At 33.5% G+C, this 26125-nt stretch overlaps 1 protein-coding gene across 7 annotated transcripts in view; it reads right to left on the bottom strand.

Moving 5' to 3' along the window:
- Positions 1–26125, bottom strand: part of DIAPH2 (diaphanous related formin 2) — a 776708-nt gene that overhangs the window by 690388 nt on the left and 60195 nt on the right. For 5 of the 7 annotated variants that reach the window (XM_036226378.1, XM_036226383.1, XM_036226380.1 and 2 more), the window contains 2 exons: positions 18034–18138; positions 13107–13127 (listed from right to left, as the gene is read on the bottom strand). In XM_036226378.1, coding sequence (XP_036082271.1) covers positions 13107–13127; positions 18034–18138 — 126 coding nt within the window. The remainder of the gene's footprint in view (positions 1–13106; positions 13128–18033; positions 18139–26125) is intronic. The other 2 variants (XM_036226382.1, XM_036226379.1) reach the window with 1 other exon arrangement.

Below are 26125 nucleotides of genomic sequence, written 5' to 3'. Positions count from 1 at the left end.
ACTTTAGAGAAGAATGCCAGATGATAAATGTAGAAAAATGGTGAAATTAAAAATCACCATTTTATAAAACCCCAGTTATAATTCGATTTGAGTAAGAATCAACAGATATTAAAACCATGTGAAATGTTGTTAGGGAACAGGTTTTCCCCACGATCTCTAAGTATAACCTCACATATCACTTCTTAATTACAAAGAAAAATATGGAAGACACCTTCTCGACCAAATAACCACACTTAACATCACCAATAGTGGGGCAAACTGATATCCAGGGGCCTCATGATATGATCTGACATCACCTACACAGCATCCTTGACAAATAAAAAATGTTTACTATGAATCTAATTATGAGGAAACAATCAGACAAATGCAAATTGAGGAACATTCTGTAAAACAGTTGGTTTGGTCTCATCTAAATGTTAATAAAATATTTTTTAAAGTCTAGAGTCTGTCCTCGATTAAAAGTGACTAGGAAGATATGACAGATAAATGTAATACATGATCCTTGATTGGACCCTAGACCAAAAAAAAAAAAAGTCATCGAGTGCATTATTGGGATAGTTGGCAGAATTAGAATACAGGACACATATTAGATAACAGTATTTTATCAGTGATAAATTCTCTGAGTTTTAAAATTACACTATGTTAATATAGGAGAAGGTCTTTGTTCTTAAAAGATATATATTGAACTATTTAGAGGTGAAGTGTTACAAATCAGTAACTAAGATAGAAAAGAGAAAAAAGGAGAAATTTAAAAAGAGAGAAGATACGGCAAATATGACAATGTTAATAATTAAGGGTTTTTGGTACTGAATGTAATATCCTTGCAATCATTCTGTAGATTTAAAATTTTTCAAAATAAGAAATTAGAGCAAATAATAAAATGTGGTAGTGAGTTCCTTATACCTTCAACAATAAAAAGGACAAAATGAGTAACTATAAAATAATTGATCAATTCCTTTAATAAAGGTATTAATCGCCAAAATTCCAAACGGTTAAATAGTTATAGACAAAAAACTTTAAAATATTATGGGTGCTTTTATTCTCCTTCTTAAAATGTGGTAACTCAGAAATAAAATTAAAATTATGCACTTGTATACTCACACGCAATCTGATGTGACATTTTATAATTGGACTACATTAAAAACAAAAGCATGAAATTGTTTTAGTGGCTATTTCAGCCTAGTCATCTGTTTAATAGAAGTATTTTTTTCCAAATGAAGATCTTGCTTCATTTGCAACAGTAATTCAACAGCACTCCCCAAAAGTAATGAAAATTAAGGTTTATAAAATTTCACGAGATTTATTGACACATTTTTCTGCGGTTTTGTGTCCATTCGACATCTCTGGATTTTTCTCCAAATTATTCCTATCTCGTAAATAAGAAAAATGTATCTTTATAAATAGTTACCTATCTGAGACAAGTGAGATTTAGTGTTGTTTCATATCTTGATAGTAATTTCTGTATTGTGTTCATCCAATAATGGAACAGATCATGGATAGTTGTCATTAGATTTTTAAGTTTAAAAATGGCCTATAACTGTTCACATACTCGAACATTACTGAAAATAAGATCATGCTAGAATTATCCAAGACCTCAAATGCTTTTAGATATTGAGTTTACAGTAACCAGGCTGTAATTAAATAAAGTAAGTGTGCCAGGATGGATCAAAATACTAGTTTGCTATCAGAAGCTACAATCTACCAAAAATTATCTGTATCAGTTTACCTCATCATAAAATAGAGATTCATTTCTGAAGGGGAGTGGTACAAAGAGTGGTAGAAAACATGTTAAAAATATAACCACATAGCAAAGAAATGGTTGGATATCAATATCACATTCCTAACAGTGGTTTATGTTAGGGTTATGGGGATATGCGTTTTTTTTTTTCCTCTCCTTAATTCCATTATCCAATTTTCCAAAACATACTGTATTACTCTCAGAATAACAAACTTGAAAAAGGTTTACTTTAAATCATATATTTGATTTAAAACATATACTTAAACATGGCCTTTTCTATTTAAACATTTAGTACTACTTAAAAAATAAAAATAAAAGCCAAATTCTTAACTATTATCACAAACCTTAAAGTACTACTCCAAAAACTTTCCCACTTCTGAATTTGTTTGACCTTATTTTGGAAGCAGTTATTTAACCATTAGTTTATAAATTATATACAATATTCAGCTAGAGAAAAGAGTTCAAATGAAAAGAGAGAAAGATATCATAACTGTGCAGTTTAACATGCAGATATTTTAATGTTTACATAGAAGATTAGGGATAATCCTCATGGCTGCTTGTGCCTTTGCATAAAGAGGTGATTTTAAATGTAGTCTGTGATTTAGGGGCCTTCTTAGAAGACCTGACCTTTTACCAAAGTTATAACTATAACTAGCTTCTAAACTGACACTGAGTAATGAAGGAATGAATACACGCATGCATGCATCACTATAATCTGGCACTAGTTGTTTAGCACTTTCTTCCAAAAATGTGTATTAAGAACTACAGTGAGAACCATTTTTTAATTTTAACAATGATTTCAATGTGTAGTGTGTTTTACAGTGTATAAAGTGCTTCATAACTATATTAGTACGTCAGGGTAGGTACAAATAAAGAGACTTGGGCTCACGAAATGTTGAGTGCTTTATCCCTAAATCACTCTGCCACTAAAAGAGAGAGCCATGAGCCAAACCCCAGGTCTTTGAAGTCCAAACACAGTAATTTTCACCATGATAATTTATGCTATAAGCATCCATTTCATGTGGTGGTTCTCCTGTGGGTACAATTCACTTTGTACACCAATCTGTGAGCTAAAACAACTACAGGTGAACATCCAGGATGTTTCTAGTTGTTGGTGTGATGAAGATCTATTTGTAGAGTTTCCTAGATGATGGGAAAAGAATGAGAGTGGGGTGCTTGTAAATAGATGGGTATTTTTTTCCCATCTATTTACAAAATTCACAACCACTATCAGTAGTAGTGTCGTCAATAGGACGAAGGACTTATGCACACACGCCCACACACACACAGTAAAATGAGAATGAAAGCATTTAGATTGGGTGTGTTATCAAGTAGCAATTATAGTTCCTAGGCCCCAAACTACACAGTTCAAAATCAATTTAAAAAAAGGCAGCATTATATGGAAAAGTTAAAGCAAGTGGGAGAAGAGAAAGCTGAGGGGCCACTTAAATCTGCAAGTACGTAAGAGAGATTGCAGGGGTGGTGATGAAGAATCATTCTCAGTAGAAGTAGGAAACATATCAAGAGGAAAGAGACCTGAACTGCGATAGGAGAAATTTAGTTTATTCTTGGGGAATAAAAGATTTTAAGATAACAGGCTGATTTCCAAGGGAAGATTTCAGTTCTTGAAAAGCATTATGAAAGCAGCTTCCTGATTTCAGTTTATATGCAGTTCAGTGTCAGAGGAGTTGGGAATATGTAGAGACTGAACAAAAGATATTTAATTACTTTATCACTCATGGCCCACTGTTATTTTAAAATGTCTAAGGTATATTAAGACATAGTCCTTGCCCTTTGAGAGTGTATAAGCACTTTAATTACACAATATTAATTAAATAAAACCAATATTTAATTGAAATTAATTATAGAAGGCAAAAGTACATAAGAAAGGTGAACAGCAATGATATAAAACTCAAAGAGTCACAATGTTTAATCTATTTTCAACACAGATAAAATAGCTTAAAAAGAATTAAAGGCCATAGCTGAAAACAGGATTCTTTTTAATATTTATGTTTAGTTCATAAAGCAGCAATATCTCTTTCCTCACATGTAAGTTGCTCAATATGCTGTTCATCTGAGTTGATGTTACCCGTCTGCAAATATCTGCTATGAAAACACATAGACCATATCTACTCAGTCATTTTTGTCCCACAGAGAAACATGTGCATAGAGGTTATAGAGTCAGCTATGCCTAGGCAGGGCTCTCGCTATGCCATCAGTATGACTATAAGCATTCTCCACCAGGTGGAAGATAATCAGCTATTAGAAATCAATGGAGGACTAAATAACAATTTAGAGAAGGTAAGGAACTATAGTGATGATCATTATCCACAACTGCCTGGAATCCACCAAATTCTTAGGTTTCAGCTAAAAGGCCAAGTTCATAGTCAGTCTGACTAGATTCAAGTTCTGGCTCCCCAACTTGTGTGCAACCCCAGACAATGTACTCGCTTTTCTAAGCCTCACTTTCCTCATCCATAAAATGAGGGTGATAATTGTTATGAGGATTAAGTTAGTTTTTACATGGAATTTGTTTAGCACAGTTCCTGGCATTTAGTGTTTTCTAAAGGTTAGCTATTATGTAGTGTTAAATACAACAGAATGAATATTATATACTACATTAGTCTGCTAGGCCTGTCACAACAAAAACAAACAAACAAAAACAAAGAGGAAGTGGTTTAAACAACCAAAATTGATTTCCTTACAGTCCTGGAGGCTAGAAATCCAACAAAAAGCTTTTGTGTCTTTGATTGATGCCTTTAAAATTCATTTTTGTATTCTTTATCATTTTGAGAGGTAATTGTGGTTGCAACTATAATAACATATACAATTAATGTAGTAATCCTGGTATCTGAATTATAGTGACCACAGCAAAAAATAAATAAATAAATACCTTAAATGTTACTAGTCACATGACCATTATTTAGAGATCCAGGCCCACAAAGCATTTCAAACAAGCATATAAACTGGACGCTAATTCAAATTATGAAAATCTGTTGACCACTGACAGGAAATACGTTGGCCATATATACTACTTAAAAGAAAAAAAAATACCTCCATGGGGTAGGGCCAGACCCCAAGAATATGGAGATGGAGGCAATGTCTTTCTGGAAAATTTATGCACAAACCTACAGAAATATATATATGTACACATACATAGCTCAAATGAGAAAATATGTGAAAGGGCTTTAAAACCTCTAAAACACTTTATAAATCTAAGGTGGCATTTTAAAGATGATCCTATTCTGCTCTTATTCAATGTAGCTAATTTGGGTTCAACCAGTCCTTCCCTAACAGATAAGCAGGTAAAAGAAACTTGATTAACTAAAATGGGGGAAAAATCAAATGTGAGGGAAAGTCTCAAATTTGACATTTAGTAAGTAAAGGTACTCTTTATTATTGATCATTATTTTATTGTTTCCAGTTTTATCCTTGCTGATAAGGCTACCTGTATCAAGCATTGTCTCACGAAAAGTAACCTCTGCCATGCCACTTTAAGTTTTATAATGGCAACAGCAAATTTTATAAGTAGCTTTTAAAGGATACATAGTATATAGACTATATGACTCAACAATAAAAGCAAATATACCAAAAAAAAAACACTTATCATATAATTATCTCATGCTAAATGGCCAGTCAAAATTTGTCATAGTTGAAAAGTAAAATAAAAAATAATAATAACAATAATAATAAAATGCAATATGAAACAATCGTTCTATTCATTTTAAATGTCGTATATTAAGCATCAGATTTTAAATGTATTCTTTTACCTGATTATACACACAAAGAAATATCCTCAATAAATTTCTAACATGATCACAATCAAAATACACAGAAAATAAAATTGTGGTGCACAATCCTACATGAAAATTACATCTTTTTGTTTCCAGTATCAGGATATATTATGAAATGTAACTACTCCTTACTCATAAATATTAATGCAATCAATTTACAAAATATATGTCTAAACAGAAAGTCAATATTCATACTGCCTTTTAGACATTTCCAAATGCCCAAGTTAAGATGACTTGCTAATATTTTATAATCTACATTATTTTAGCGTTTCCTAAACAATGAATTTTATCTGGTATGATGAAATAACGTAATTTATGACAATGTACTGGAAGAAAAGAAAGTGATAAGAAATTGTTCTAAAAATGGATGGAGACTTAAATAGTAAAGCATTTCAAAACATGCAGATAATCCCATCGAAAACAAGTCTAATACACAAGCTGGCTTGCAGTATTAAAACATACGGAAACGGGAAGGTAGCTACTCCTTGCACATAATGAATGTGAAATTAGAAAAGACTGAAAATGGAACTTTACCAGTGCTTGTGCTATTTTTAAAAGATCGCTTATAATATACCATACCATCATTATACAGTTTCAGGTCTTATTTTCATCTAATTACCAAATGAGTTTTTCTACTTCATATATTAGTTAAAAATAACTGCATTATTTTATTCTGATTGAATTTAGATTTAATAAAATCACGAAACAAAATATTTTATGGCAGTGACTATCCTACAATTTCTAAACCTGTTAAGAAAACAAACCATCAAATTGGAGAGCACGAAGCCATGTTTTATAATGAAGCAGCTACTTCAAGCTCCAATAATCAATGTTTTGTCTCCCCCTTCTGGACTATACAATTATTTAAAAAAAAAAAACTGAAAAGATTTGATCTTTTTTCACATATTCAAATAATTGGCCTGACACAAATATAACATTACACGAAGCAATCATTAATACACTATTAGATCAGTAAACTAATAAAACTTCAATACCATAATGCAATAGCAGCTCAACAACCCATGAATACATACTGCCACACTTAGTGTTTTTTTATGGACATTATGATTACTAGGTAGATTATAAAAGGGAACACGCCAGTAGCATTTTGAATTTATTACCTTGAGCCTGGCCATGAGCTTATACTTTTAACAGGAACTTCCTTTCAGTATGACCTTCTTCACTAGCCAGGGGGAACAAATTCATTGGGCTCTTCTTTGAGAAAAAAGTCCTGCAATATTCATTCGATCAGTGCCTATGATTCCCATGCCCCAATTAGGGCCAAGAAATCTACATTTGTATCTAACCTTTACCTATGATGGGGCTGTCCTTTTAATTAAGACTATTTAGAAACACAGAAAAAGGTATGAATGTGCCATCTTGATTATGTAAAATGGCTTATCTGCTAAGCAACACTACCAGCCACCAAAATAATTACCTCTTCTCTATCAGACGCCATTGAGTCAACTAGAAGTACATATGGACTTCACTGCCTAGTATAGATATTGAGGCTTCAGTTTATAAACAGGTAAATGTTATTAGAATGATAAACAACATATGTTCAACAGCATTGTGCAGAGAGTATATTCAAAATAGCAAAAGTCAGGTTGAAACAGAATCAAATTATAAAATTCTACTCTTAATGCTACAAAATGTTCTTGTGTGGTGGCTTTATACCTGTTTTTGTGATTTCGCTAATATCTCCTTGACTGACATGTCTAACAATTCATCATCTTTTCCTCCAAACTTAGTCTTGCTCCTGACTTCTCTGGAATGCTCAAGTCACCATCATTTCAGTCACTCATGCTTGTAATTTCAGTCATTGATTCATACATCTCCTCTGCCCTTTTTAATCTGAGGCTGAGATATTTTACTTCCACAGTCTCCTCTCTCTCATCTATACCCTCCATTTTATTCTTACTAACCACTCTCCAGTTCAGGGTGTTATTATTTAAACTACTTCAACAACCCCCAGCTTGATCTCCCTGCCCTAGTCTCTAACCTCTCCAATTTCCACTGCTCCATTAATTTTCTCAAATACAGCTCAGATTTTGTCATTCCATTGCTCAAAACCTTCCAGAATTCCTCACAACTCAGCATACCCCTTCTAAAATGACCTTAATCTACCTTTCCATATTTACAACCTACTACTATGCTTAACCTCAGTTTTTATTCACTTTCATGAGCTCTCCGGGTTGATTATTAAATTCCCCAATACTTCCCTTTGTTAACCCCCACTCCAGCCACAGCGACCTCTTTGCTATTCTTTAAATACTCAAGGCACACCCCTGCCTCCAAGCCGTAGCACTTGATGTTCTCTCTGCCTGTAAAGCTCTTCCATTGATATCTGCATGGCTCTTCCCAGTTGCGTTCATGTCTCTGTTCCAACGTCATTTGCTCAGAGAGTTCACCTATCTAAAATAGCACATCCCTGACCACTCTCAGCTTTCTCATCTTGTTTTTTTCCCTTTTATAGCACTTGCCACTACCAGTCATTACATTTGATATGTGTCTTATTGTCCATCTCCCCTGCTAGATTGTATGCTCCATGAGGAATTTATCAATATGGTCAATTATTCGAGCATCTAGAATAGTGCCTGGTGCATAATAGGTAATCAGTAATATCTGTTCAAGAAAGGAATGAAACTGTGGCTAGAAGAAGTTAACAAGGTCACCTAGAATGACTGAGTGCTGAATCAAGGGTTCAAATCCAGGTCTGACTGATGCCGAAATGAACACTAATCCAGAAACGCCCTACTGCTGCCTTAGGCATTCGATATTAATGTCATTAAATTACCTTATATTTAACATCGTAAGGTCTGGTCATTATAATTCTATTTTCCAATTATCATAAGTAATCATGTCAATTCTATTTTTTTTCTCTGCAGTAGAATAGTGATTTTTCTACCGGTGGATAAATTATTCCTGGCTTGCAGTGAAATCAAATCAATCATTTTAGGTGTTTTCTAAATCTGTTTTATGAAATGTGTTACTGAATTTTTAAAAAATATTTTGGCTGAAAAAGCTGCACAACACTTATTTAGAACTAGAAGCCATTCAAAAAGTCATTTAGTTCTTTCCATCTCTACCCTACTCTAAATTCTCTTCTGCTATTTTAAAATATCTACAGGAAGATATTTTATAATTTCCCTTCATAGATGGTATCTATAATAAATTTTCAACTACTTTATTAAATCTTTAAAATAACATAGTCGATATTTTCTTGAGACCACACATGAATTTTTTTCTCAAAGCCCAACAATAATCTACACTACGTAACACATAGCTTCCAATAAACAGGGGAGGCATTCTCCTTAATCCATCCAGCTAAATCTTTCCCACCATTCTTGATCCAGAATAAATGATATTAAATAGTACACATCTTGAATACTTCTCAAAAAAAAAAACCAAAAAGGCAGCTCATATTCCTACCTAATTCTACCATGCCATCTTCCTGTTCTATGTTTTTCATACCGAGTGTTTTGTAGAAATTAATACCTTTAATGAACAATGTAATTTAGACCTACTATTTGCAAGCTTAAAGAAGCTCACAAATATATGTTAAATATATTAAGTATAAGCAATAAGCTTCAAAACCATCCTGAATTTAGTACTGTTATCCTCATTTTATGAATGGGGAGACTGAAGTTCAGAAAGGTTAACTTATCTAAGGTTACACAGCTAGTTTGCAGCATAGGTCGCTGGATTGTTTATAGTACAATATGTAGCCGAGTGGGAATCTGAACCCAGATCTATTTGCCACTAAACATATGACCCCTACTAAAATTTACATCCTTTCATAGGGTCTACGCTATAGATATAAAAAGACAGACCCATGGGGTTATAGTGTTATTCAAGGCTATAATTACTATAAAGTGTAATAGGAGTATCATAAGAGTAGCCCTTAAGGAACATATAATAGAAGTATAAGATGAACTCAAAAGTGATTCCATAAGAGAGATTAAAAGAAAGTGCTAAATTATTAAATTAAAGATAAATTATTAGGCAGAAATCAGGGGTGGGAATCAGGATAGGCTTCATGGAAAAGCCATTGAGGATGGGAAGAATGTTTACAAAGAAAGGAAAACAGTCTATGCAAAAAACTAGATGACCAAAGTCAGAAGCAAGACCACATGACGTTCAGAGGGTGGTTATATTCAAGTAACAGAGAGTTTTCCAGCCTGATTTCTAAAGTAAAAATTTAAAAGGGGAATAGTGAAAAGTAAAACTGACAGCAGCTCAAGATGAGGAGGACCTCAAATGCCTCTATTTCTGCTCCTAATTATCATCAGAAAGGCAAAAGTCAGGGCCATGAAGACACAGTTCATTACATATTCATTCCATCTTTCCAAATGCAGTCTGGCTTCTATATCATTCATTTATTTGACCAATATATATAGTTTCTAGGCAACCATAATATTTAAAAGTTGTTATTCTAGAAGTTCTTCTCTCTGGAACACTTCTATGAAATTCTTATTTGCCCATTTTATCAATGAACAAATGCCTCCCACCTTTGGAAGATTAATGAGACCATGAAAAATAAGCCATTTAGTACCTGACTTACACTACTGATTTTAAAGGGTTTTTTTTCCACTCTTCTCTGTAGTCTCTGGAAAAAAATAACAAAAAAAAATCTCCCCCATTAAGGCACCCTTCCCACCTAAACTCCAAAACTAATCTCTCACCACTTCCTCTAGAAGGTGATTCCTATTGTTTCATCCTTTATTGCAGGATTTGCAACTCCAATGTAAGAAGCAAGTCATAGAAAAGACAATGATATGAAATAGTTTACATTGCAAATCAGTCATAACATCTATTCCATTATACTGTGTGTCAAAACACTCTCGGACAAGATGAAGCTTTTCCATGAACCATATAGAGCCTGCTGGTCTGCCACTTTGCAGCTTTACCTAACTGTAGCACATCTTTAGGCCCTGCCTTTATAGTGTTTACCTAGCTGTCTTCCCCATTTGACTCAGTATTTTGAGAGCAGAAGCTATGTTCATTGGGGAAGAGAGACATATAAATGATTTATTAAAATAAAATATGTTAAATATTATAACACTATATACACAGTGCTATGGGAAGGAAGGAGTTATCTAGCACAGCTTCTCCTATTAAGATCGACATGAAGCTTAATCTTGATGGATATTTAGGAGCTTGCAGGGCACCCTAAAAAAGAAAAGGGCATTCTAGCTCAAAGAAATAGAATATGCTTGACTTAGAAGTATTATAGAACAGGATGTCAAGGAATTTCCAAGTCTTCCTATACAGATAGAGGACAGGCACATGTAATAATGCAGCTAGAGATGAAATTAGAAAAGGGGGTGGGGTAAGATGACAAAAGGCAACAGGGAGCCACTTGAAAGTTTTAAGAGGAGAAACACATGATCTCTGGTCACAGTGTAGAGCACGCATGAGCCAGGTGGGAGAGGGGAGAGCAAAGACTAGGGGACTACTGATTACCTAGGAGGCTATGGAGATCACAAATGTGTTGTATGTAAACGATGAGTGTGAACTAGAGGAGCTATGTGTGGATTATTAGGGGATAGAGTTGACAGTTATTTAGGAAAAATGATCAACGGAACTTAGTAGCTGGATATGGAGGAATTGGTAATATTTCAATGGCTTTAGGCATAAGCCATTGGATTGTTTATGTTACCAAGACCAGAAAAAAAGGCTGTCTCCAGCTCATGTTAAAATAAGCTCAAGATTCCTCTACCACACAAAACTTCATTATTTAATCCCATCCTTCTATACCTAGCAGTTCATAACAGGTCTTCACTGACTCGCAGGTCTCCTAGGTATTCCCCCACCCCAAACGAATCTTTCTCTATCCTTATCCAGTATTTCTCAAAGTGTGCTCTTCAGCCTACCTTAACAGGACTTCCTGCAGTTCTTGATTTAAAAAAAAAATGCTCAGTTCTTGGCCCTATCCCAGATCCCACAAGAGACAAAAATTGCATTGGATATACTGTCAAGTTTAAGAACCATTAGCCTAATTCATTCTACCTACCTCTATCAAATTTATTTTTCTTAAACCCTGTTGTCCTCGTGTCATTTCCTTGCTCAGACTAATTTCTAATCATCTGCCTGGACTTTAAAATCCTCTTTCAACTTTTTTCTTTTTTTTTTATCTTTCCAATATACATTCTTGTTCCTGCTAACTCAACTTCATCTCTCACTTCCCTCTGCCCTGCCCTGTCCCCAACAGGATTTCCTTCTTTCTCCAAACCTTTGCACTGAATATTACTTCTCTAATCTGGGAGCTTCTTCAGGGTCTCCTCTCCCTAGTCAAATCCCAGTCATCATAACTAACTATTCCAGAAAGCCCAGTTTAAATCCAGAAGTTTTCATGGAACTTTCTCTAATTACTCTAACCCTACTTCTTTCTCCTATTTTTGAATTATAGTAAGTACTCACTTACGTTGTTGATAGTTTCCTGGAAACTATGACTTTAAGCAAAACTATGACATAAAACAAAACCAATTTTCCCATAGGCTAATTGATATAAACAAGAGTTAAGTTCCTAGGGCATCTCATCAATGCTATAATGGAACAATGCCGAACAAAACACCATTATTCAAGGACCTGCTGTGCACTTAAGATTAGCATGCACAATTTAAGGTTTGATTATTTAATAATATGTTATTGAAACTATTAGGTCTTATTCTTATTTTCTAGTCATCCAGTGCACCTAGCACAGTTCTTAGCATATAATATGCACTAAAGAAATATCTGCTGATTTTTTAAATTATCCTGAAAGATTGATGGCTTTTTTCCCCTTGATGTCACATGAATTTAAAAGAAATTAATTTATAAAAGTAAAACAAATATTAAATACATTCGTTATGCTAGAGAAGATAATGATGTCAAAGATGTTTCCTGCCTTGTTTTCTAAATACGAACTGCTTAGTCATGAAGACAAGGTAATTAATTGCAAATACCTCTCAATGACAATAGAGGCCATGTTGGTGTATTACATAATAGAGAAATACAGTGCCTTGAATATAAAACCTTTAAAAGACAGCAACAGAAAGAGTCTTAAAAGTAATGTAGATGATCACTTCAATTTATATAACAACCACAGAGAAATTAACAGGACTTGCCCAAGGTCACAGAGCCGATTAGCAACACCCAGCAAAGACAAGCACCCAGGCCTCCTGACTGAACATCGAGGGTTGTTTTCATTACCCTATGTGCTCAGTGATACTAAAATCAAAGTGAGATATTTTAATAAGAATTCCTGTCAGCATAAACTAATATTTTAGGAGTCTCCCCCTGCCATTCCAAGAAACTAAGGTAACACGTGCAATTTATCAGAATACTAAAGACTGACACAAGCACAGTTCTAAGGTAAAACTTTCTAAGACAAAATATACCAGCATGTTCTAGTTCTAAAACATTTCTCAAACTATAAGAAAAACAGTTACCATAGCAATATTCGTATCACTGCTTTTGTAAAATATACACCAAAGGAAGAACTGAACATATAAAATACTATAAACAAAAATCGCTTAATTCCAAAAAGTGCAAATTTACATCTAAGGGTAAAACATATCTTTTGTACTCACCGTAACTTTACTTCCAACTATCTGCATGCAGTGGTCAACGAAGAGTGGTTATGGTGTAAAAAAAAACAAAACAAAACAAAACAAAACAAATAGCAACAGTATTAGTAATTAGAAGCTTTTCACAGAAGTGTTTAGTAAATTAGTAAATAGCTAACCTTTAAGAGCATACTTTTAATAATTAGATCTAGAGACGAAAACAAATATATCAGTATTAATTTCTACTGTATTTCAATACATTCTGTAGAATAAGGATTCTCAAATAGAAGATTATTACTATTTGAGGATTTCTTTTTTAAATGTACTGTAACGGGATTCTCCTATAGTGCAGTCTCAATATGAAGTAATGCATGATTAAGTATAATTAGGCATCAGCTATTTCACCAACCCACACAGCCCCTCAAATTACCAATAGAATTTTTTTTTTCCCAGAAAATATTTTTTTTCTTTCCCTGTTATAACAGGTATACTATTAAGGTTGAAATAAGGTATTTTAGAATATTAACCTTGCATTTAAAGTCATGCATTAAGAAAACGGAATATTTTATATCATTATAAATTTGAGGTTTATAATTTTCTTTTATATCATACTTAAAAATTACAAGGAAGATAGATTGCTTATGAGTCTAGTTTTCTAGGTCATCCTAGCATTTCTATTATAAGATTAGAGTTTTCTATATAATGTGAAGACAAAGAAGCATTTTGTATTTGAACATGCGGTTATTCATAAGGAGGAAACAGTTCAAAATTGCAACTTTGATTGAGCTTTTCCTAATGGATAAGAGATAAAAGAATTTCTGAAGGGCAGAGTTGTGTTTGAAAAAACAAGAAGTAAAATCACAGCCTTAAACATAATTTTGTGCCAAAATCTAAATATAATCTTTGTTATCAGATTCCTATACTTAAATATCAACCAATGTCCTAAAAAGAGTCAATCCACAATCTAAAACCATTAATCTAATAGCAATAATTACCAATATGTGTTCTATTTTTCAGCAAGTACTTTAAAAAAATAAAATATAACTGAAATCCTATTAAGAATCCTAAATTGAACAGGATACCACAAGAAACAAAAAGATAATGAGTTTCCAAGTAAATTTTTTCAGAGGAATTCACGAATCTCCAAGTAGAGAAGGAGCATTCGTAAAATATTCACTCAACAGACTATTTACAGGCAGTGGTTATTTAGTTGAACAAAAGCCTCTTTGGTGCCATTAACAGTGTTCTGAATTGAAAGATATGCTATTGACCTAAATTATTCATCCCACCAAAAAGACAGAGGTCTTATTTGTCCCTTGTTTATTTAGCACAGACATGAGACTAAAAAAAAAAAACATGAACGTGAGCCTGTCTTGAGAATTAAGACAGGTCTATACCTAGTGAAATGACCAGAATATGGCACATTTAATGATTCATTTGGATTACAGAATGACTGCATTTAGCTAAAGCGTATACAGCGAACAGATTAGATTGGCAAAGAGAAGCTAAGGAAAACCGGTTTGGTCATGTTTGAGTTCAATTGTTTTACCAAATCCAGACCATGCCTGGAAAATAAAACCTGAGAAAGAAAATATCTGATAATGGCAAAAGCAAAGCCATAACACGTTTTTGCAAAACTACACATAGATACACTGCAACTTTTACTGCTTAGTATATGCATTAATCTAATGAATCTATAGATGTATTTGGTAACACTACTTAAAATTATTTCCTATTGAGATTTTTTCAAGTCAATGATAGCTCTCTCAATGGCTCATGTGTCATCAAAAATATAATTTTACACATTTTAAAACCTCAACTTTGTGATTTAAGTTAGAAATAAACTAGTTTCCTAATATTCTAATAGGAACATTGGCATGTGCCAAACTAATGTTAGAATTTCAGTGATTACTTTTTCCTCATAATGGTCTATATAGGTTGTTCTGATATGACATGCCAGATGCCCTCTAAATCACTGACATAGTGTGCCTCTTTCAGGATTATGAATCGGTACGACATCTGCAATACTAACAAAGCTTGGCTTCCCATTTCTTAAAACATGCTGGTGTTTTGAAAACAGAGATTCTTCTGGATTATTTGTGGTCAAATGATGTACATGTACCAACTATCCTAGATCAGGTACAGAACCACACGTGCTACAATGATGAAACAAGCCTAGCTTGCACAGAGAAGAGGTTCTTCTTCACAACTTTATTTGAAGGTCATCCATCACTGTCAGAATTACTCAAGCTACTTTTCTTTTAACATTCACATAACTTTACATTCTCTATTGTGGGACTTCAAGAAGGAAAAACTAGGCAGTCGTTTTATTATCTTTTCATTTCCTTTACATTCTCTTATTCCATGCTAATTTAAGCAAAGTTCATTACATAACAAAAGACTCATTTGCTTTAGAAACAGCTTTTGAGCACATACCTGTGTATAGTTTCATCTTGCTTTACTGTGCTTACCCAGAAACCCAGGAGATGATGGACATTTCTTATTGAGCTCATATTTCATTTGTTTATTTTCCAATTCCAAACAAATCAACTAAGGCAGGTGTTAAAGGGGGAAATGTACAATTTATGTTTAAATTTAACTAGAATTCTCACATATTCTATATGTAACTATAAAACATTTCTCCACCAGGGACTCTAACCCTCAACTTTGTTTTTACTTCAAGATGAAAGTTTTGACTACTTATAAAGCATTTTGATAAAGAAATAGGTACAATAATATCTACTTCAAATGAGAAAACATTTTTAACTAGTGTATCAACATAATGAAAAAGCATTAAAAAAGTAAAAGATTTGCAAGCAGGATGGAAACCTTGGTTACACACAGGCAAACAGCCATACATTAGGTTATCATTTATGCAAAATTTATTGCCATAATCACAAAGAGGTCAAAAGACGAGAGGAATATTTGTCACCAAATGGCATCCCTCTCATATTCAAAAGAAAATGACATACGCAATTTCCTTTGCTTTAACAATGGAAAACACAGTACTAATTAATGTCTCCCCCAAGATGAGAAAGATTTAAAATATACTTATCAACAGGCTTTCTTTCATAATATTTCCTATATGAAAAATATTAGCAAATAAAATGTAGAATCTTCTGTCTCTAATGAAAGTGTTGTATACATGTCTGGTGCTCATATGTATGCTGAATGAAACAAAGGTCATACGCTAAATAGTTACAGTACTGATTTTGAGGCAAACACCTTAAACATAGAATTTTCACTGTCTTTCGAGAAACATTCAATTTCCATTTTTCAAATAAAGCAATTCAAGAGAGCTCATTCACGTTTACCCAAATTTTAGCATTTTAATCTGAAAATGAGCATATAACTTACAGTGTACATTCTTTGGTCATATGAAGAGGAAATGATATTAGAATAAATGAAAACAAGTTCCACATAGCAATAGAATAAAAATCAAAAAGTTAAGGGCTTCATATCATCTCTATCACATTCAATCCTACTTATACAAACAAAACAACAAATGAGCCAGAAACACTAACGAAATCATCTCATTAAAAACACTACATGATTATTCATATATTCTTGTGTAGATTTTGCACTCAGATTTAGTTATACAGATTTACTACTGTATTTGCCTTTAGGTATTTGAAAAATAACACTGAAGGTACACCCTGCATTTTTCTAAAGCATTTTACTGTGAACAATAACTTGAGTGCAAAAATGAGAAGAGATTCATCAGAATTTCAAAGTAAAACCCTATGCATCACCTAATTCTATTGAAAACGACGCTCATGGCAAATTTCACTTATCACTCGAAACATATTTCTGCCCTTGGATACCAGAAACAAATTTAAAAAACATGCTGTTGCTCTACTCTGGCAGAGCTGCAATGCGTTATGTTTAAATAGTTCAGCATTCAGATTTAGCTTGCTTAAAGTACAATATGGAATCAATATGATCGTAGAATTTGGAGCAAAATGCATCAGTAATCACCATTGCAATTACTGTACTGAAATAGCATTAATAGGGTAGCCAAATAATTTTAGAATATATTTTTCAAATGAAGAACTGTTTTCTCCACTGGTCAACTTTTTAAATTTAAAATATGCCTGTCTTAAATGTACGTGTTTGTACATTTATGTGTATAATATATATGTACAGACATATAATACATACATGCATAGTAATTTCATGAACTCTAGATGTGAGAAGATTTTTTTACATAAATGTAAACAATATATTTCCCATTTCAAAAACATTTTTTTTTGACAAAAAGAAAAAAATCAAACCTGGAGACTATTTTTGGAAGTACCTTAGGATGTGACCAAAGCAACATATTCCATTAAAACACTAAGTTTTCCCGCTGATAACAAGTCTTTTCAATGACCCCACTTTCAAATCTTTTGAGAATCAGACAGATTTGATTAAAGTTCCTATTAAGTAACCTTCTTTATATCAAATTAAGCTGTACAATAATAATTACGAGGCAGTTTGCATAGTTAGCATCACGTAAGATAAAAAACTAACAAAACTGCATAATAAAAGTATTGCTAAAATATTCATGCAAGCAGACACCAGACATATAGCTTTAATGTAAACTTAAAACTTGTGACTAGGCTGTATTTGTATCTTCTCTCTCAAAATCCAAAATTTTCATATAACAAACTATATTTCGTTGAATACCTGCAAATTGCCGTCCAATTGTAGTAAGAGCACAAAAACCTCTGCCCCAAGACTCACTGGATTAACTCAGGGCCTTCTATCTTCAGTTAATTTTGTTTATAGTAATGGAAGTCTAATTAGAAACAGTTTTGAATATATACTAAATGTGTAAAAATATATAATTTTGTCCTGAATAGTCTATATGAATACACTGACTCAAAAACTTGAAAATCTGAGGTTGTTTATTTTTAAGCAGATAACACTAAGCTCACTATGTCGGTGCCAGAAAAGTCTCACTACTTACAGATTTGGCTGTAGCAGAAATATACTGGACAACCATCTCACGCTTGGTGATAAAATCTTTGTTTCGTAAAGGAGCTTTTCGTTCTTCATTAAGGTTCATGTCCTCCTATTAGAAAGAACATTGTAAGCATTAGCAAATTTCTGCTAAAGAGTTTCAAAAGTGGTTAATAAATATTCTACCTTAAAATAGCAAGTCATGTTGTGACTTACAACAGTAATCGTTTCTGTGGATCCTTCACTTTTATTTTCCACTCTGGACACCAAAATCTTGTATAAAATTTACCATGGCTCATATTTCTACCAAGTCATATAATGAGCAGAAAGAAAACAATATTTTTCAACTATTCTACAAAATAAATTTGCAGTGTATAGCATAGATATACATCACATAGCCCTAGCAATGCTATTTATTTACCCTGGTAGCCAAAATAAATAACATACATACATTTTGCTATTTGGCATATGCTCCCTTAGGATTACTATTATCTAGAAAAGCAAATATGATTTGTAAATTAATAGGAAATATATATCTATAATATGTCACTGACAATACGTTCATGAGAAGTTGCTAGATTTGGAAAAGCAAAAAAAGAGAGAGGGAGGGTGGGAGAGGGAGAAAGGAAGGGAGAGAAGGAGAGGGTGGAAGGAAGGGGGAGGGAGGGGGAAGAGGGAGAGAGAGAGAGAGAGAGAGAGAGAGAGAGAAAATATAGTTACATGTATTGGGATAACAAAAATCCCTCATTGGAGGGAAAAATATTCAATTATAAGAACACATTATTTTGAGGTTCAATAAGCTATAATTCGGTTGGGAATCTTCCTTTACTTTGTGATACACACATAACCTTTTCACTAGACAAATTATTTTTCTTCATTTTGAAATGCGCGTTAACCCTTGCAAAATTTATTAAGACATTCTTGAGGGGTCACCAAGTTGGAAAGGACTGTGCTTCAAAAACAAAATCGAAAGAAAAGACGACGAATGGGTGAAAATAATTACAAATCATGTCTGATAACAGACTTGTATCCAGAATATATAAAGAACTATTACAAATCAATAATAAAAAAAGAAAAACAATTACAAATGGGCAAAAGATTTGAACAGACATTTCTCTAAAGAAGATATGCAAATGACCAATAAGTACATGATGTTCAACATCATTATTCATTAGGGAAATGCAAATCAAAACAATAAGATACCACCTCACTCCCACTAAGATGGCTAGGATGAAAAAGATAGTAACAACAAATGTTGGTGTGGGTGTGGAGAGATTAGAACTCTGCCACATTGTTGGTAAGAATGTGAAATGATGCAGCCACTTTGGAAAACAGTCTAGCAGTTCCTTTAAAAGCTACACGTACAGTTACTACACGACCCTGCTTATACCCAAGAGAAATGAAAGTATGTCCACACGAAAACTTGTACATACATATTCACAGCAGTATCATCAAAGAGTAGAAGCAATCTAAATGTCCATCAAGTGATGAATGTATAAACAAATGTGGTATGTCCATACAGTGAAATGTTATTCAACCACAAAGAGGAATGATACACTGATAGGTGTTATAGAATGAATGAAGAAATGACATTATGCTAAGTGAAAGAAATCGGTCACAAAAGACCACATATCGCATGATTCCATTTATATGAAATGTCCAGGATAGGCAAATTTAGAGAGACAGAATGTGAATTAGTGGTTGCCTGGGAGGGGAGGGGATGAGTGGATTTGAGGTGTGACTGCTGGTGGGTATGGTATTTCTTTTGGGGGTGATAAAAATGTTCTAAAACTAATTGTTGTGATGGTTACACAGCTCTGTGAATATATTTTAAAAAGCTCGTTGAACACTTTTAGAAGGTAGATTTTATGGTACGTGAATTGCATCTCAATTAAAAAAATATTTTTATCTCTTCACTCTCTAGTAATTCTGGCTTAATCAAGCAAATTAATAGGCAAAGAAAAGTATTAAAATTATTTTAAAGATTCAGATGTGAGAATGCAGGAGGAAAACAAAGGATCCATGAAAAGTAATCAAAGTCCATCTATCTAGTGATTATTAACTTTGTTGACAGCAAGAATCTCATGATCTATATTTGCACCCACTTCGGTGACTCCTATGACAATTCATTCAGTCAATACCCATAAATTTTGCATATATATAAACGTAACCGCCCTTCCTATCACCTCTATCACTGTCTCCACCCCTACCGTTCCTATCTTATCATATTTGTCATTTGTATATCGTACTTGTTATTGACTTACTTGAAAGCAGGAGACAGCTGTTTTCCAATCTTTCTCTTACATAGGCTAGATTTCGCATTGTTGAATTAGTAAAGTCATATAAACGAGGTTGGATAACACTTTTAACATAGTCCACAGATACTCATCTATGTTCTGTGTCAAATTTAACAAACAAGGGACTCACTACCTCTGCAGGCAGCCTGTCCCATCTTAGGGAAGTTTAAGTTTTGCTAAGTTTTCTTTGGATGACTAGATGTGAAACATGTACAACAAAATACTAACAGCATGTTAAGGTGGTGGGACTGTGTCATTATTTTTTCTTCTCTACTTCTAAATTTTGAATCATTTATTTACTAGACACATAGAATGCCCCAGGGACTATGCTAGCCTGGCTATGGGAGTGCAAATTTGAAAGTCTGCCTGTACCCACAAATTAAGTGAATTATCATTTCTGAAACACTTGGAACAATGCCTAACACTTATTAAATACTAACTTTGTTAAACAAAAAATATATAACTCATGGTCTAGTATGGAAAACAGATATGCAAATAAATAATTATAATAGAAGCATGTATATGATGCTTGGGCAACCCAGAGGACAGATGGAAAGGTCAAAGAAGTCTTCGTGAGGCTTTAGGTCTTGAAAGATGAGAAAAGTCTGGGTGAAAGCAGAGACTAGCTAGGAGACCAAAGTGGTCTGCGGTCATATTTGGCTGCCCAACAGCATTTGAACACGTCATCTACATTTTAATATACCCTCACAGTGTCAATCCCACTGAACCAATGAAGAATTCATAAAGACTACATTTGCCAGTCTCCCTTATAACAAGAGTACGGGCATGTGGCTTAGTTTCCACCAATAAAATGCATCTACAGGAGGTGTAGATTCAGAAGTGAACTATGTGAAGAAGCAGGCCGCGAGTAAGCTACCCATTTTGCTGGCATGGGTGGCGACAGAGGTGATGTGGTTATGGAATTAATGGCAGCAGCCAATCTTTTTCATCACGACAGTCTGACCAAGTGGTTTTGGGGTGGCAAAAGCTCCTTAATCAGACTGATTTCAGTTGTGTAGTTCTAGAAGTTATTCCTACAATGTTACCTGGAGCTGGTTTCTGTAACCTTTCTGATTCAAGAGCTACCTAATATCCCTTAATAATATATACACATTTTCTATTTAAACTAGTCCAAGTAGATTCTCTTACATTCAATAATTTGAGCTACTGAAGTAATTCAAGATTCTGAACTAAGAGAGATGGTAGTCAGACTGGACACAGGAATAAACCTGACGACCATGTAAATATTGTTTGAAAGTAGCATTCTCTCTTTTGGGATTAAGTACATCTAAACCAGCTCCAACACATTTTCATGTGATTGGCTTAGCATCCATTATCTGTCTCTCTCAAATCTTTTCCAGTTTGATAAATGAAGGAAGGAAAGGACTTCTACCTCCTTCATCTTAAAATGCTATACTTCTATTAATTCAGCCTCTGATTTTATTATCTTATTAGTAAGCACATCATTCAGCTGACTCATAATGTGTTTGTTTCCATCAAAACCCCTAAGTATTGCTCACATATGCTAGGCTATGTCTCTACTGTCTCAAAACATTCTGGTTAAATTACAGTCTCTGCAAATGTGGTTAGCATAAATCTGCATCCCCCAAGTAGCATCAACTCTGGGCCACCTAAAAAGATTGACTGTATTTGTATCTTCACAGCCTGGCCAAAGAGTGCAGTAGTGCCACCCTCTGGCAATCTCTAGATAGTTTGCTCTCCTTACAGTAATATTCCTGCATTACAATGTACTCCATTCAATGTTTAATGGTATACACTGGTAAGATCATGTCATTGGAGCTGAATGATTTTGTATGGACGTAGTCAGGACAATAGGGGCATATGAGATTATAGACCTCAGAGGAATGTTGTCAAGTTTAAGTATGATCACACAAATGAACCCTGGTGTAGTTAACTAGCCTTCACAAATGCTAGCTATTAGTGTTATCAACGCCTCTTCAGTCGCATTTTTTTTTACCACTTTTAATCTTATCCTTTTCTGTTTTAATAGTGCAACGTTGTTTGTGGTTTTCCTACATACGCGACGCAGTTACACACTTCCATTAACTTACATATGATGCTGTTCTCTCCATCTAGAACAATCCAATCCTCACCACCCTCTCTCTTGATTAACCCCCATCCCATCTCATCCCTCCAACCCCACCCAAACCCATATCTAGCTAACTCATTCTTACACTAATTCTTTAGAGTTCCCCCAAAACACTTCACTTAGAGATGACTTTCTTCATTCTATTCTACCATATTCATTCCCATATTGCAGTAGTTATATTGAAACTATCTGTTAAGTCCCTCTCCTCTAAACTATAAGCTAACTGAGAGCAGAATTTGGGTCTTGATCTTTGTACTCAAACAAAGAACACAGTTCCCGCAATGTACTAAGCATTTAATAAATAGTTGTTGAACCAATGTGATATTTAGGACCTTTTCTCTAAATATTTTAATTTGCTTTATAGCCACGAATGTGTTTTATTCCCATAAATTTCCTCCATAGGTTGATTGGGAACATTTACCATTCATATGAACAGAAAAGATCAAAATGACTCATTTTATTCTTATAGAAATAAGAAGTATACTACTAATTAAGTAGCTAATACTTCCAAATCATTACCTCCAGCTTTATAATACAATCATAAAGTTAAATAGAGCAATACTAATAATTCGATATTAATTCTAAAGAATGTAACTGAATATGAAACTACTAAACGTAAAATTCTTATATTACTCAAAAAACCAAAAGTTTTTAGTATGTTTAATATTTAGTTATTAGCACTTCTACAATACATGAGAAGAAAACAGTATTCTATAGCTTTAAAAAAAATATTGGTCTAAATAATTGACCATTCATATTTTAAGCCTTATCTGTAAACATTAATCATTTTTTTCTCCTTCCACATATGCCATGATGTAATTTTCCCATTACAGACAAATCCCTTCACTTCTTCAGCAAACACTGTTTTCTTAAAGTTATCACTGAGGAGCTATATAAGAATAGTCAAAGGAGAAAGTTAAAAGTTAAACCAGCTGCCTGTTCATTCATTTATATTCTCATTCATTCGTTCTCATTTTCTCTCCTCCCTCTCTCTCCCCATAAGTCTTTAAACAGAAGCAATATAACTAAAAACGTTTTCTTCATCTTCTAACACCATTTTCTAACTCTTACACTGTTTTTCTATTTTGCTTTATAAGAGGTGAATGTCAACCTTTTCCATTTTCACATTTCTTCCTTCCATATAAGAGAAAAGTAATACTTGTTCCTTCTTCACGCAAATTTGCTCTAAATTTCTTTACATTTTCTATAAATTGTTTCTGTTTCTGCAACATGTCTTGATCCCAGTTTAAGGATGGATTTTTCCACCTGTTGTCTTAAAAATATGAATTTGGCTTCATCATCAAATGCTTGCCCTATTCCTTCTATTTCCCAATAGGAATTATTCAAGTTTCTTTAACTGCTATGTTGAAGGGAGCTGTACTCCTGAAGAGAATAACTCAATAATATTCTAGTACCTAAAAATATGCCCTAGCATTAACAGTGATTATAGTTATGTTTGATTATTTTAAGGTTATAAATTAATGGATTCTTATAGCCTCTGTTTAATTTATTCTTTACTAAAGATAGGTTCTATAATTCCTCTAGGTTCTGTGGACAAGAAAGAACTTTTTTTTCTAAAATTCCAGTAAAAGTATCAGGGATTTTCTATATAAATAAATAATTGGCCAATTCTATGTGTCGTTAAATGACTACCTCATGTTTTCAAAAGATCCACTTAACTTTACCTATACAGACTATAGCCATATAACATAAAGAAGCTCAGATGGAAACTAAAGTCCATGGAAAAAAATTGTCTCTATAAACAATATAGAGCCAAAAAGCAGGAAACACAGCATGACATGAAATGACTATTACTGAGTATGGCACAAAAACTCTTCATTTAATTCAAGTCCTGCTGGAGGGATCCAATTTTGAATACCTACATATACCTCTTTACCATCATGAGAGTAAATTAAGAAGATATATTTAGATATTATAAAACGAAATTATTATTTTCACTTTCCCATAATCCTTAATCCTGAGTTCAACGTTCAGTCAGTGGTTCCCTGAGTCGAGATATTACATAAAGGATATTACATAAAGGATCCGCTGGATTTTGTGAAATATTTATCTGTATTTGAAAAAACAAGGAGATAAGCTTTAATATTTAACATAAGAAGAACATTGAAGCCCTCACTGTATCCATAGGTCCAAATGGCACACATGAGGTATCTTAAGGAAAGAGTGGGATACTCATAATGCATATTTGTTCACCGTTGGTGTACTTCAACATACCATAATCTACATGTACCTGGTTAAGTGGATTTACAGGTTATTTTATCTATTCTTAACTAAATCAACCCTCAAAAAGATAAAGTAGAAAAGTGGCTTTAAAAGTTTCCTGCAAAGACAACAGATTGAGAACAATAAGATAATACTAATAATGTAAGCACGAGGGAACAAGAAAATGCTAGACTGTTATACCTCCCACTCATAAGTCTGAGCCTTTCATCAGTCATATAATATGGTAAAAGTAATGAAAATCTAAGACTAAGAAGAAGCTGATCCCACAAGACAAAACATTATTAAAGTAACATTAAAATATGAATGGATATCGATTATCAATGAGGACTATCACTTTATGTGCACACTGTACCATAAAATATTAGCTAATGATAGCAAAAAGCCACCTCGAATTAGCAGACCATTTAAAACTTATTTAATAGCAAAAGGCAAAAAGTCTTGTGACATTTGGTAAACACTTGGTAGAAGCAGCTGAAATAATACATGCAAAACAACATGGAAGTAAACCAGAACACATTCCTCTGTCAACAAACACTGCTAGAAGACACATAGAAATTGTTACTGAAAAATTGCTGAAATGAGTATTAGAAAAATTACTCAGTGTGGGAGGTTTATCATATAGTTTAATGAAAATATTGCTGGTTTTTCTAAACAACTCAGCTTATATTATTTGCTAGATTGTTTCAATAACAAAATATATAATCTACTTTTCTTTGAGTCGCTAATAGAACAATCTAATAGTGAAAGCATATTATGAAAATAAATGATTTGCTTAATAAAAAGATGTTTATTAAAAAACTCTAAGTGGGAAGTATTCCTGAGTAATGCTAAACTCAAGCCTTTGCAAGAAGAATTTGAAACCAAACTACGCAGAATGCTACAGAGTCAAGAATGTAGCTTGTTCTTTAAAAAAAAAGTGAGATAGTTCAAATACAGTAGAATATTACAATATTTTAAATGAGATAGGAAGTGAACATGAAAACATGTTGTACTTTACAGAGGTATCTCTGGTTATCTCAAGACAAACTATTTAAAAAATGCTGAAATTTAGAATGACCTACGCATTTTTCATTCCCAGAAATATAAATGATCCCTTGACAGCTTAACAAATACTAAAAAAGTAACTATTTAAATGAATGTCATTGGAAAAGATACATACTGACAAACTCAACTTCCAGGTGTGGCCCCTTTACCTCTGCATGACTCACTTCCTCCCTCACTTCCTGGGATTAGATGCAATGTTTGAGCAGACATGGGATGAGAGTCTACACATTAAGAATGAAGGAGAAATGCAAACACCCATGTCCCTGATGACATCAGTTGAAGCCCAATTTTTAAAGCCCATTTTGAACCTATTTGTTTAAAAATATAAACATGCAACACTCTAGATTAATTGCAAGAACAAATGACTGTCATCAAGGATGACAGAAATTTACTAGCCATGGTTC

This window comes from Rousettus aegyptiacus, unplaced genomic scaffold, assembly GCF_014176215.1.
Source record: "Rousettus aegyptiacus isolate mRouAeg1 unplaced genomic scaffold, mRouAeg1.p scaffold_m13_p_9, whole genome shotgun sequence".
Taxonomy (NCBI): Eukaryota; Metazoa; Chordata; class Mammalia; order Chiroptera; family Pteropodidae; genus Rousettus; species Rousettus aegyptiacus.
Note: the sequence above shows the minus strand (reverse complement) of the source record. Positions and strands in the feature narration are given on the sequence as shown.